The 15,734-nt window shown below is 39.7% G+C and overlaps 1 protein-coding gene across 1 annotated transcript in view; it reads left to right on the top strand.

Moving 5' to 3' along the window:
* Window positions 1-6,618: 6,618 nt before the first annotated feature.
* Window positions 6,619-15,734, top strand: part of gnl2 (G protein nucleolar 2) — a 33,786-nt gene continuing 24,670 nt past the window's right edge. Inside the window, exons 1-4 of the mRNA XM_061958655.2 lie at window positions 6,619-6,847; window positions 10,768-10,852; window positions 10,939-11,033; window positions 14,983-15,122. Of these exons, the coding sequence (XP_061814639.2) occupies window positions 6,784-6,847; window positions 10,768-10,852; window positions 10,939-11,033; window positions 14,983-15,122 (384 nt within the window). The 5' untranslated portion in view covers window positions 6,619-6,783. The remainder of the gene's footprint in view (window positions 6,848-10,767; window positions 10,853-10,938; window positions 11,034-14,982; window positions 15,123-15,734) is intronic.

The raw sequence follows: 15,734 nt of genomic DNA, 5'->3' as shown, positions 1-15,734 counted from the left end.
GGAGAGGCCATGTAACACAGTGGTGAACATGCCCTTTCCCAACTACTTTGGCACGTGTTGCAGCCATGAAATTCTAAGTTAATTATTATTTGCAAAAAAAAAAAAGATTATCAGTTTGAACATCAAATATGTTGTCTTTGTAGCATATTCAACTGAATATGGTTTGAAAAGGATTTGCAAATCATTGTATTCCGTTTATATTTACATCTAACACAATTTCCCAACTCATATGGAAACGGGGTTTGTAGTACAGCTTGTTGCTGAGATGTGATGACCTATATTGAGTAAAACATGCTTGAAACTAGAATATCAAGTGTTGCAAAGCTGTGTCATCAACAATCACAAGTATAAAACTGCTTTTTTAAAGTAATCATTTCTTATTTCCATCCATCCATCCATCTTCTTCCGCTTATCCGAGGTCGGGTCGCGGGGGCAGCAGCCTAAGCAGGGAAGCCCAGACTTCCCTCTCCCCAGCCACTTCGTCCAGCTCCTCCCGGGGGATCCCGAGGCGTTCCCAGGCCAGCCGGGAGACATAGTCTTCCCAATGTGTCCTGGGTGTTCCCTGTGGCCTCCTACCGGTCGGACATGCCCTAAACACCTCCCTCGGGAGGCGTTCGGGTGGCATCCTGACCAGATGCCCGAACCACCTCATCTGGCTCCTCTCCATGTGGAGGAGCAGCGGCTTTACTTTGAGCCCCCACCGGATGACAGAGCTTCTCACCCTATCTCTAAGGGAGAGACCCGCCACCCGGGGGAGGAAACTCATTTCGGCCGCTTGTACCCGTGATCTTGTCCTTTCGGTCATAACCCAAAGCTCATGACCATAGGTGAGGATGGGAATGTGGATCGACCGGTAAATTGAGAGCTTTGCCTTCCGGCTCAGCTCCTTCTTCACCACAACGGATCGATACAGCGTCCGCATTACTGGAGACGCCGCACCGATCCGCCTGTCGATCTCACCATCCACTCTTCCCTCACTCGTGAACAAGACTCTGAGGTACTTGAACTCCTCCACTTGGGGCAGGGCCTCCTCCCCAACCCGGAGATGGCACTCCACCCTTTTCCGGGCGAGAACCATGGACTCGGACTTGGAGGTGCTGATTCTCATCCCAGTCATTTCTTATTTCAAGCATGAAAAAAAAGAAATTGACACAATTGTGTCTCATAATTAAAACAGATGACAGCCAAATGGACTTTGCTGTTTTATTTTCAATGAAACAATAGAAAATAGGTACTCATATAGTAGTACAGTTGGCACAGTACAGTAAACTGACAGTTAATATTTAAACATTTAACATTTCAAACAATTTTGAACAGAAATAGTTCATGCACATTCAGATAAATTCTTCAAAATCACAATGTTGGCCGGGGGCCGGGCTGTATATATGCGCACTAATTGACTGAAAGAGCACGCACTTGGCGCAATGATGTCATGTTATCCATGGAAAAATGCATTTTTAGACAATATGATTTGCCTGAGCGGCTAGGAGACCCCGAGAGTAACAAGCGCTTGCCTTGTTGCCTTTCCATTAAGAACAATAAATTAGTTTTTAGTATAAGTTTGCTGCTTTCAAGAAATGTAATATCATTATGTCAAGATAATGGCACTAGCATTTACTTCATTTAAGAATATTTTTCAACATATTGAGCAAAAAGGTCTCTTTTTTTTCTACCAAGAAAAGTGCACTTGTTATTAGTGAGAATATACCTATTTTAAGGTATTTTGGGGTTCATTGAGGTTTGCTAATTTTACTTGTTTTGGAAAGTCTTGACAAGCCAAATGTTCTTGTTCTATTGACAGATCATTTTGCTAAGTTCATATAAAATACCCCTCATTTTTGTATAATTTTTTCTTGTTTTTGAACACTGACTTTTTGCAGTGTAGTGATTCCCACTACCTTTTTGCCCACCGAGATGTATCTGGAATACGGTTTCGCAAGGACCACGTGTGGGAGGCGAATGTTTTCGAGGCAAATTCCTACGTCTGTGTCTCTGAGGAACGGAGACATGCAACAGTGGGAAAAGCGCATTGTTTTTTATGCACAATGTGCATTCTAGGAGTTGTGTGGCTGGCTGTAAATGTGTTGCTGCTTTTGTTACTATTGGAGTTTTACATTTCTTTTTGGCGTCACATTTTTTCCCCAAATGGTAAGGGAATTACATGTTGGCAAATGATTGCATTCAAACCTTGTTTTTAATGATTTAACATGTAAATAAATGTATTAAATTGCTTATATGAGTGTTTTCTTTGCCTATTATTAAAATAATAACTTTCATTAATATTTTTTAGATATATTATTTAGGCTACTGTGGAGGATGCATATATTTTTAATATTTTTAAGAGTTGTTTCTGGCTGTCCAGAGTCGGGACCCGGGGTGGACCGCTCGCCTGTGCATCGGTTGGGAACATCTCTGTGCTGCTGACCCGTCTCCACTCGGGATGGTCTCCTGCTGGCCCCACTATGGACTGGACTCTCACTATGATGTTAGATCCACTATGGACTGGACTCTCACTATTATGTTAGATCCACTATGGACTGGACTCTCACTATTATGTTAGATCCACTATGGACTGGACTCTCACTATTATGTTAGATCCACTATGGACTGGACTCTCACTATTATGTTAGATCCACTATGGACTGGACTCTCACTATTATGTTAGATCCACTATGGACTGGACTCTCACAATATTATGTTAGATCCACTATGGACTGGGCTCTCACACTATTATGTTAGATCCACTTTGGACTGGACTCTCACACTATTATGTTAGATCCACTATGGACTGGACTGTCACACTATTATGTTAGATCCACTATGGGCTGGACTCTCACACTATTATGTTAGATCCACTATGGACTGGACTCCCACTATTATGTTAGATCCACTATGGACTGGACTCTCACTATTATGTTAGATCCACTATGGACTGGACTTTCACTATTATGTTAGATCCACTATGGACTGGACTCTCACTATGATGTTAGATCCACTATGGACTGGACTCTCACTATTATGTTAGATCCACTATGGACTGGACTCTCACTATTATGTTAGATCCACTATGGACTGGACTCTCACTATTATGTTAGATCCACTATGGACTGGACTCTCACTATTATGTTAGATCCACTATGGACTGGACTCTCACTATTATGTTAGATCCACTATGGACTGGACTCTCACAATATTATGTTAGATCCACTATGGACTGGGCTCTCACACTATTATGTTAGATCCACTTTGGACTGGACTCTCACACTATTATGTTAGATCCACTATGGACTGGACTGTCACACTATTATGTTAGATCCACTATGGGCTGGACTCTCACACTATTATGTTAGATCCACTATGGACTGGACTCCCACTATTATGTTAGATCCACTATGGACTGGACTCTCACTATTATGTTAGATCCACTATGGACTGGACTTTCACTATTATGTTAGATCCACTATGGACTGGACTCTCACTATTATGTTAGATCCACTATGGACTGGACTCTCACTATTATGTTAGATCCACTATGGACTGGACTCTCGCTATTATGTTAGATCCACTATGGACTGGACTCTCGCTATTATGTTAGATCCACTATGGACTGGACTCTCACTATTATGTTAGATCCACTATGGACTGGACTCTCACTATTATGTTAGATCCACTATGGACTAGACTTTCACTATTATGTTAGATCCTCTATGGACTGGACTCTCACTATTATGTTAGATCCACTATGGACTGGACTCTTGCTATTATGTTAGATCCACTATGGACTGGACTCTTACTATTATGTTAGATCCACTATGGACTGGACTCTCACTATTATGTTAGATCCACTATGGACTGGACTCTCACTATTATGTTAGATCCACTATGGACTAGACTTTCACTATTATGTTAGATCCTCTATGGACTGGACTCTCACTATTATGTTAGATCCACTATGGACTGGACTCTCACTCTTATGTTAGATCCACTATGGACTGGACTCTCACTATTATGTTAGATCCACTATGGACTGGACTCTCACTCTTATGTTAGATCGACTATGGACTGGACTCTCACTATTATGTTGGATCCACAATGGACTGGACTTTCGCTGATATGTTGGATCCACTATGGACTGGACTCTCACTATTATGTTAAATCCACTATGGACTGGACTCTCACACTATTATGTTAGATCCACTATGGACTGGACTCTCACTATTATGTTAGATCCACTATGGACTGGACTCCCACTATTATGTTAGATCCACTATGGACTAGACTCTCACTATTATGTTAGATCCACTATGGACTGGACTCTCACACTATTATGTTAGATCCACTATGGACTGGACTCTCACACTATTATGTTGGATCCACTATGGACTGGACTCTCACTATTATGTTGGATCCACAATGGACTGGACTTTCGCTGATATGTTGGATCCACTATGGACTGGACGCTCACTATTATGTTAGATCCACTATGGACTGGACTCTCACGATTATGTTAGATCCACTATGGACTGGACTCTCACTATTATGTTAGATCCACTATGGACTGGACTTTCACAATATAATGTCAGACCCACTCGACATCCATTGCTTTTGGTCTCCCCTTGGGGGGGGGGGGTTACCCACATATGCGGTCCTCTCCAAGGTTTCTCATAGTCATTCACATCTACGTCCCACTGGGGTGAGTTTTTCCTTGCCCTTATGTGGGCTCTGTACCAAGGATGTCGTTGTGGCTTGTGCTATATAAATAAACATTTATTGATTGATATTATGTTAGATCCACTATGGACTGGACTCTCACTATTATGTTAGATCCACTATGGACTGAACTCTCACTATTATGTTAGATCCACTATGGACTGGACTCTCACTATTATGTTAGATCCACTATGATCTTGGACGTCTGGTCACTTATAGCATATAAGAATGTTCTATAACTGTTAAGCAAACTATGAATAATAAAACACGTGTCCTTTATCATAGCTACAGGTGTGACAAAAAAGCTTGTGAAAATCAGTGGTATTCAGTGAGGTAAGATGAATTAAATGCGCTGACAGTTCATTGCTCCTGCTAGGCCATAAGGTGAACCAGGAAAAAGTGGCTAGAAAGTGATTTTCGTTCCCACTACTCTTTTTTTGCATTTTTGCATAGACAATGCCATTGTGGACATTAGGTCAAAAGTTCTCCGTAAAATATCCTGCTGTTTTTTTTTACAGCCATAAATGTATAAAAATGGGAATTGCAAAAAAACCAAATCTTATGCAGCTGGTTTTTCTTGTAAATGTAGTTACATTCATTCTGGAAACAGAATCTCTGTCACAAATTGACATTAATACATATACCTAACATTTGAGACAAGTATTTTAGCATTGGTATACTTTCATTTGAATTTAAACCATGAAACATACAAACAAAAAAAAACAAAAAAACTGTTAGAATAATTGTATCGAAGTTATCACAAAACTTTGTGTTAGATTGAGTTCAGCTCGCCCTGCGAGAGGACAAAAGCTGTCTTTGATCCTACCAGAAGAAGGCTTGTAAAACTCCCCTGTGTACGATGGGAAGCGACATGAAGGTGTCGGTTTCTTTGATGTGTTGTAATCCACAAGAAGATTTTGTCTTGACCCGAGATCTACAAAGTGGAGAGGAGGCAGGGCCTGACCTCCCTCCAGGCACCTTTTCTTTGAACTGTTTTACAACCTTTTCTTTAAACTGTTTTGTAACTAAAGACGATGGCTGTTTACGACCCCACACCCTTAGAAACAGCTGTTGCCATGTAATCAGAGAAAGTCCAAATAAAAGAGGAGACGTACAATCTTTCGTCAGAGCGTGGGACAACACTGTCTACGCGTTTCTCCTCAATTGAGCTAAATTGAATTCTGTCTCTGTTTAATTCCTTGCTTCTTGTCTTGTTTAATAGATGTCATCAGTGTTTGAACCTGATAAAAACGCTTCAAAATAAGTGGATAGCAACCTGTACAATTGAATATACACATGGTACATTTTGCTAAACAATGAAGTTTTATACATTAAAAATGTCAGTAGATACTGTGTTATAAGAGGAAGTAAAAAATTTAATTAAATAAAGAACAATGGCTGACATCAATCAAAATATCGAATAATGCCGAAAAATAGAAATACAACAAAAACTGCATTACAGTTTAGAATCTGTACACAATATTGTATAAAACAATATTTACATGAACAAAACAATGTGTTGATGTCACAGCAAGTCTTGAGTATTTATTTTTTTTACATTTTTTAAATTATTTTGTCTTAACTTTGCACATTGTTAAAGCCATATCACAAGAATGATTTGATATAATTTCCTCAAATTTGGCACAAACTCAAACTATGATTATTATAATTTATAATAATGATTTTGGTGTCTGCCTCCGACCTCTAGATGCAAGATACATAATGTCTTAACAAACAGATATCACTTTTAGGTTCACATCTTCTGGAATGTCAACATAACTATGCCAAGTGAATTGCACTGGGCGGAGCGGAGCACCACTCCAAGATGGCGGTCCCACGTCTCGTCAGCCCTGACGAGACGCCCTGACAGGCCCAACTCAAGCGCCTCTCTCTGATTGGTCAGCCTCATCGTCGCGCTTTGAGGACGTACTTCCGGCTTCCCTTTTACCCCCCCGACACGTGTGTCATCACACAGTTTCCAGCAGAGGGGAGGAAAACAACGATTAAACTCTACATTTGGTGCCTCTGTTTTGTTTTTATATCACCGAAGGAGTTACCCTCTAACCAGCCAAGATGGTGAAGCCTCAGTTTAAGGGGAAAATGTCAATTAATCCCTCAAGCTCCAGCAGCAACCCGGGTAAGCTAATCGAGTTAGCCGCACGGTTTGTTTATCGCTCGCTAACTTGACATTTAACTTGTCAAATATGTTAGTTTGTCTACATATGTAAAGTTTGTCTAAATATGTAAAGGAAACGCAACGGTAACTCTTAGTATTATAATGAAATGTGTCACTGTTGATTTAGTCGATTATGGATAGGCTCCAGCACCCCCTGCCACCCCGAAAGGGACAAGCGGTAGGAAATGGATGGACATTGTTTATTGATTATCCCCATTAGCCGACGCACAAACACCAGGCTAGTCTTCCTGGGGTCCTTTTCAAAAGTTCAAAGTAAAATAATAATACACAGATCCAGTTACAAAACATACACAAATCAAATGACAAAATAAAAGATAGGAAAAAGGAAATAATTAAATAGAATAACAGTACACAGATACAGTACGCAGATCCAGGATATAACCACCATAATCGTAGAATAGAATAGAAAGTACTTTATTGATCCCTGGGGGAAATTCAGCACCACAGTTCGCTCACAATAGGCAATAAACACTTAAGTATTTTTTACATGTGAATAACATAAATACCGTCCATTATACAGCATTATTCACATGTGAATAATATAGGGCTGCAACTAACGATTAATTTGATAATCGATTAATCTGTCGAATATTATTTCGATTTATAATCGGATAAAAGAGACAAACTACATTTCTATCCTTTTCCAGTATTTTATTGGGGGGGAAAACAGCATACTGGCACCATACTTATTTTGATTATTGTTTCTCAGCTGTTTGTACATGTTGCGGTTTATAAATAAAAGTTTATAATAAAAAAAAATTAAAAAAATAATTGCCTCTGCGGATGCGCATAGCATAGATCCAACGAATCGATGACTAAGTTTATCGCCAGCTATTTTTATAATCGATTTTAATCGATTAGTTGTTGCAGCCCTAGAATAATATAAATACAGTCTATTATACAGCATTATTCACATGTGAATAATATAAATACAGTCTATTATACAGCATTATTCAAATGTGAATAATATAGGGCTGAAACTAACGATTAATTTGATAATCGATTAATCTGTCGATTATTACTTCGATTAATCGATTAATACCGTATTTCCCGCACCATAAGCCGCCCCGTGTTATAAGCCGCGCCTTCAATGAACGGCATATTTCAAAACTTTGTCCACCTATAAGCCGCCCCGTGTTATAAGCCGCATCTAACTGCGCTACAGGGAATGTCAAAAAAACAGTCAGATAGGTCAGTTAAACTTTAATAATATATTAAAAACCAGCGTTCTAACAACTCTGTTCACTCCCAAAATGTACGGTAATGTGCAAATGTGCAATCACAAACATAGTAAAATTCAAAATTGTGCAGAGCAATAGCAATAACTTAATGTTGCTCGAACGTTAATGTCACAACACACAAAATAAACATAACACTCACTTTCTGAAGTTATTCTTCATTCATAAATCCCTCGAATTCTTCTCCTACGGTGTCCGAATTAAAAAGTTGGGCGAATTACGGGATCCAAAATGGCCGGCTCCGTCTCGTCGAAGTCATCAGAGTCAGTGTCGCTGTTGTTTTTCCAGCAGTTCCGTGAATCCTGCCTTCCGGAAAGCTCGGACCACAGTTGAGACCGAAATATCCGCCCAGGCATTTACGATCCACTGGCAGATGTTGGCGTATGTCGTCCGGCGCTGTCTCCCTGTCTTAGTGAATGTGTGTTCGCCTTCGGTCATCCATTGTTCCCACGCCGTTCGCAGTCATGCTTTAAATGCCTTGTTGACACCAATATCGAGCGGTTGGAGTTCTTTGGTTAATCCACCCGGAATGACGGCGAGTGTTGTATTTGTGTGCTTCACTTGTTTTTTGACACCATCTGTGATGTGGGCGCGCATGGAGTCGTATATCAACATGGACGGAGCTGCGTGAAAAAAGCCACCCAGCCTCTTCGCGTAAACTTCCCTTAACCACTCGCTCATCTTTTCTTCATCCATTCATCCCTTCGAGTTAGCTTTTATGATGACGCCGGCTGGAAAGTTCTCTTTTGGCAAGGTCTTCCTTTTGAATATCACCATGGGTGGAAGTTTCTGGCCATTAGCATGGCAAGCTAGAACCACAGTGTGTCGCTTAGTAGGAGCCATTTTGTGGTCTTTACAGATGTAAACACACAAAGGAAATGAAACGTAATACCCGCGCGCTTCTTCTTCTATGGGGGCGGGTGCTTACCTTGGCGTAGAAGAAGAAGCACTTCCTCTTCTACGGGGAAAAAAGATGGCGGCTGTTTACCGTAGTTGCGAGACCTAAACTTTATGAAAATGAATCTTAATATTAATCCATATATAAAGCGCACCGGGTTATAAGCCGCACTGTCAGCTTTTGAGTAAATTTGTGGTTTTTAGGTGCGGCTAATAGTGCGGAAAATACGGTAATCGGATAAAAGGGACAAACTACATTTCTATCCTTTCCGGTATTTTATTGGGGGGAAAAACAGTATACTGGCACCATACTTATTTTTGGTTATTGTTTCTCAGCTGTTTGTGCATGTTGCAGTTTAAAAATAAAGGTTTATAAAAATTTAATAAATAAAAAATTGCCTCTGCGCATAGCATAGGTCCAACGAATCGATGACTAAATTAATCACCAGCTATTTTTATAATCGATTTTAATCGATTAGTTGTTGCAGCCCTAGAATAATATAAATACAGTCTATTATACAGCATTATTCACATGTGAATAATATAGGGCTGCAACTAACGATTAATTTGATAATCGATTAATCTGTCGATTATTACTTCGATTAATAATCGAATAAAATAGACAAACTACATTTCTATCCTTTCCAGTATTTTATTGGGGGGAAAAAACCAGCATACTGGCACCATACTTATTTTGATTATTGTTTCTCAGCTGTTTGTTGCAGTTTATAAATAAAGGTTTATAAAAAAAAAAAATTAAAAATTGCCTCTGCGCATAGCATAGATCCAACGAATCGATGACTAAATTAATCGCCAACTATTTTTATAATCGATTAGTCGTTGCAGCCCTAGAATAATATAAGTACAGCATTATTCACACGTGAATAATATAATAACAGTCTATTATACCGCATTTTTCACATATGAATAATATAAATACAGTCTATTATACAGCATTATTCACATGTGAATAATATAAATACAGTCTATTATACAGCATTATTCACATGTGAATAATATAAATACAGTCTATTATACAACATTATTCACATGTGAATAATATAAATACAGTCTATTATACAGCATTATTCACACGTGAATAATATAAATAGTCTATTATACAGCATTATTCACATGTGAATAATATAAATACAGTCTATATTATACAGCATTATTCACATTATAATTTGGGGAGGGTCCTCTGCCTGATGCTTACCTGCTAAACACCTACCTGCTCATCACAACGCTGGAGCACTGACACCAAGCGCTCTGAATACGCACTGCTGATTGGCTGTTACCGCTCTGTGTGTAACCAATCAGATGGTTGTGTGGGTGGGACAATGCTGGGTGCTGCAGAGTACTGACAGAGACAGAGGCAGTACGAAGCGGAGCAGCTTGTTAACACCTTAGCTTAGGCGGCTACTTAATATGTTCGTGTGGAAATTCGTTCGGTACACCTCCGAACCGAAACCCCCGTACCGAAACGGTTCAATACAAATACACGTACCGTTACACCCCTATTTTATATTTATTGCCCCAAATATTTGCACAGTAGGTTAGATACAGATCAAATCAAATCAACTTTATTTATAGATAATGAATACAATTCTAAGTTAATCAGAACTCCGTCTTGTAGTTTTATTGAAGAAGATAAGTTGAAATAAAATAGGCGTGTGAATTGTGGTGAAGTGATACATGATGTAAATACACTTGCATTTTTCTCAGATCGGGCCAAAGGAGCTGGAGACACCAACCTGAGGGACCGAGCCACCATCAAGCGTCTGAATATGTACAGACAAAAACAGAGATGGTAAGTGACAGACGTCATTGTTTCTTGTGTGACGAATGTTTAAAAGCCAATGCAGTGTTTTATGATCCCATTTTTTTGTTGTGCAGTAACAACAGAGGAAAAGTCATCAGACCTTTACAGTTCCAGTCCACTGTGACTCCGGGAACGATGGCCCGAGTGGAACCCAACATCAAGTGGTTTAGTGAGTATCCTCCAGTTTGTGGCTATCAAAAGGCATAGCTTCAGAGGATATGCATTTTTACAGCATGTTTTAGAGTGATACAATTTTAGTGGGTTCTTCGGCCCACCACACACTGCCAGGAGAGCCCGGAATTCAGGGTATAACACTGTTTTATTTTCATCAATATCAAATAGGCTTCTGCTTTCCAGCACAATGCCTTTGCCTGAGCTCGTGTCTCTCTCTCTCTGGCTCCCACTCCAACTCCAACTACGTGTCTCATCACGGCTGCTGCTAATAAAGGCGACAGGTGATTAGATAACAAGACCCACCTAGGCCATCTACGCACCTGTCGCTGTCTTCGAGGCCGGTCCTGGCACACCCCGTTCCGCGTCAGGCCCGCAGGCCACGCCCCTCTCCACAATTATATTCATCAACTATTTCAGAATTGGATGTTTATTTAGAGAGCCTAACAGTGGTACAGTGTGATGATTTACAGGCGAACCTTTTAATTGGCTATTGTCTGCGGCCGTGCACGAAGTCAGAACACCAGCTGCTACTGCAGAAAAATAAATGAATAAAAATACATTCTCAAATGAAACAGTCTTGCAAGCCAATTCTCATTGACTAGATAGTAAAATGTAAACTAATAACTTGACTTATAATGTAATCTTTTCAACTATTCAACATTAAAATTGTCAAAAGCTTACAATTTTGTGTGAGCACAGAGAATTGTAAGCTTTTGACTATATATAATAACCATTAGCAGTCGGACATGGGCATAACATTTTTTTCAAATGGCATTGAAAACATTACATTAGATTTGCTGATACCCCTGTGTACAGTTGTCCCTCGCCACATCGTGCTTCATCTATTGCGGCTTCACTACATTGTGGATGTATGTTTTTCTGCATTATTTTGGCATGAATGAAGTGCTAATTTGAGTTATGTACAGTTGCCAAAAGGTTGGACACACCTTCTCTTTCAATGCGTTTTCTTTATTTTCATGATTATTTACATTGTAGATTGTCACATGAAAACTATGAATGAACACGTGGAGTTATATACTTAACAAAAAAAGGTGAAATAACTGAAAACATGTTTTATTTTCTAGTTTCTTCAAAACAGCCACCCTTTGCTCTGATTACTGCTTTGCACACTCTTGGCATTCTCTCGATGAGCTTCAAGAGGAAGTCACCTGAAATGGTTTTCACTTCACAGGTGTGCTTTGAAGCTCATCGAGAGAATGCCAAGAGTGGGCATTTTGAAGAAACTAGAAAATAAAACGTGTTTTCAGTTATTTCACCTTTTTTTGTTAAGTACATAACTCCACATGTGTTCATTCATAGTTTTCATGCCATCAGTGACAATCTACAATGTAAATAGTCATGAAAATAAAGAAAACGCATTTGAATAAAAAGGTGTGTCCAAACTTTTGGCCTGTACTGTATTTGTTGCAAGATCACCGGCACTAATAAACTACCGCAGTACTAAATAATTGTAAAAAAATGTACTACTGTATACTGCGTTTGAAAAATACCGGTACTTTTTTCATCCGCCTGATGGTGCGCTGAGGCGCATGTCGTGAGTCAAAACACGCACAGACCACTGGCAAGCCGAAACAGTGTGGAGAGAAAAGAGGGAGAATGGACGTATTTTGGCTTTAAAACTAACGCTATATATACCGTATTTTCCGCACTATAAGGCGCACCTAAAAACCACAAATTTTCTCAAAAGCTGACAGTGCGCCTTATAACCCGGTGCGCTTTATATATGGATAAATATTAAGATTCATTTTCATAAAGTTTAGGTCTCGCAACTACGGTAAACAGCCGCCATCTTTTTTCCCCGTAGAAGAAGCGCGCGGTGCATGCTGGGATATGTGACGTTTCATTTCCATTTGTGTGTTTATGTAAAGACCCCAAAATGGCTCCTATTAAGTGTGTTGTCTGTCTAATTATAAATAATGCAGACGAGGCGTGTTAACTGAGTTCTCAACGTTTACTCACAGCGTGCTAACTGCCAGCATACAACGCTTCTCAGGGCTACCGCGCATGCTCGTAACTATCGTTGCATGCTGGGTAGTGTAGTTGTTATATTTGCTAGCTCATAACAGCACATTGAGAGACACGCTTACGCGCTTAATTCAATACTCGCCGTCATTCCGGGTGGATTGACAAAAGACCTCCAGCCGCTAGATATTGGTGTCAACAGGGCATTCGAAGCTAGACTGCTAACTGCGTGGGAACAATGGATGACAGAAGGCGAACACACCTTCACTAAGACGAGGAGGCAGCGCCAGACGACGCCAACATCTGCCAGTGGATCGTAAATTTGCCCAACTTTTCACTTCGGACACCGAAGACGAAGGATTTACGAATGAAGAATAACTTCAGAAAGTGAGCGCTATGTTTATTTTGTGTGTTGTGACATTAACGTTCGAGCAACATTATGTTGCTATTGCTCTGCACTATTTTGAATTTTACTATGTTTGTGATTGCACATTTGCGTACATTTTGGGAGTGAACAGAGTTGTTAGAACGCTGGTTTTTAATATATTATTAAAGTTTGACTGACCTATCTGACTGTTTTTTTGACATTCCCTTTAGCGCAGCGTAGGCGCGGCTTATAGTCCGGGGCGGCTTATTGGTGGACAAAGTTATGAAATATGCCATTCATTGAAGGTGCGGCTAATAATCCGGTGCGCCTTATAGTGCGGAAAATACGGTACTTTAACATAGCTAGCTGCTAGCGGATAATGTTCGTCCACAGTGTTTTAGTTACTTCTGAATCAATAAATCAAAGGTTATTTATAGAGCCCTTAATCACAAGTGTCTCAAAGGGCTGCATCACTAATCCTCTACGCCAGTGTTTTTCAACCTTTTTTGAGCCAAGGCACATTTTTCGTGTTGAAAAAAGGCGGAGGCACACCACCAGCAGAAATCATTAAAAAACGAAACTCAGTTGACTGTAAAAAGTCGCTGTCGCAATTGTTGGATATGACTTTAAAGCATAACCAACCATGCATCAATATAGCTCTTGTCTCAAAGTAGGTGTACTGTCACCACCTGTCACATCACGTTGTGATTTATTTTGACTTTTTTGGTGTTTTCCCGTGTGTAGTGTTTTAGTTCTTGTCTTGCCCTCCTATTTTGGTATTTTCCTGTGGCAGTTTCATGTCTTCCTTTGAGCGATATTTCCCGCATCTACTTTGTTTTAGCAATCAAGAATATTTCAGTTGTTTTTGTCCTTCTTTGTGGGGACATTGTTGATTGTCATGTAATGTTCGGATGTACTTTGTCTTTGCTCCACAGTAAGTCTTTGCTGTCGTCCAGCATTCTGTTTTGGTTTACTTTGCAGCCAGTTCAGTTTTAGTTTCGTTCTGCATAGCCTTCCCTAAGCTTCAATGCCTTTTCTTAGGGGCACTCACCTTTTGTTTATTTTTGGTTTAAGCATTAGATACCTTTTTACCTGCACACTGCCTCCCGCTGTTTCCGACATCCACAAAGCAATTAGCTACCGGCTGCCACTTACTGATATGGAAGAGTATTACACGGTTACTCTGCCGAGCTCTAGACAGCACCGACACTCAACACTTAATTTGCAGATTATAATTACTGGTTTGCAAATACATTTTTTAACCCAAATAGGTGAGATTAGATCATCTCCCACGGCACATCAGACTGTATCTCACACAGTGGTTGAAAAACACTGCTCTACGCCATGGAGAAAAATAAACTACATTTCTTGCAAGTGTTATCCCTGTGTCTGACATAATCACAACAATTTTCAGAGAAATTAATTCAAGTTTGATGTCAACAAAAGTGGTTGACCATGTATGTCAACCTGTTTAGCAGGCACTTGTTGTAATAAGAACAATACAAGGACTGGTACTAAATCAGTTGGTAGACATAGATGTGTTGCTGACTTAAGCGGGTTTCACTGTAATTAAACCAATCCTTTTGTGTTACAGCAAACACACGTGTCATCAAGCAGACATCCCTGCAGAAGTTCCAAGAGGAGATGAGCGCCGTGCAGAAAGATCCGTATCGAGTGGTAATGCGACGAAGCAAACTGCCCATGTCTTTGCTGCACGACCGAGTCAAAGCCCACGTGAGTACGGACCAAGATGGAGAACTTTTCAGCATACTACAGTAAACCTTTAAACACGATACATTGAAGGATCCTGGTTGCTAATCCGATATCTTCAAATAGGAAATACCGTAAGTCGCAGTTTTTTTTTCTTATACTCAGGAGTGACTTATGTGTGAAATTATTAACACATTAGCGTAAATTATCAAATAATATTATTTATCTCATTCACGTAAGAGACTAGACGTATAAGATTTCATGGGATTTAGCGATTAGGAGTGACAGATTGTTTGGTAAACGTATAGCATGTTCTATATGTTATAGTTATTTGTTACCATAATATGTTACGTTAACATACCAGGCACGTTCTCAGTTGGTTATTTATGCCTCATATAACGTACACGTATTCAGCATGTTGTTCACTATTCTTTATTTATTTTAAGTTGCCTTTCAAATGTCTATTCTTGGTGTTGGGTTTTAGCAAATAAATTTCCCCCAAAAAGTGCGACTTATACTCCGAAAAATACGGTAGTTGATACATTTTTCAAGCTGGCTAACACCATTTTTCGGTCGATGTTACTGAAAGTATAAGAATGTGTGAGCTGCTGCCTGCTCTTCTTTACTTGCAGCATA

The sequence above is a fragment of the Nerophis lumbriciformis genome, linkage group LG04 (genome assembly GCF_033978685.3).
Source record: "Nerophis lumbriciformis linkage group LG04, RoL_Nlum_v2.1, whole genome shotgun sequence".
NCBI classification, from domain to species: domain Eukaryota; kingdom Metazoa; phylum Chordata; class Actinopteri; order Syngnathiformes; family Syngnathidae; genus Nerophis; species Nerophis lumbriciformis.
The sequence above is the reverse complement of the archived record's forward strand: the minus strand, read 5'-3'. Positions and strand labels throughout refer to the sequence as shown.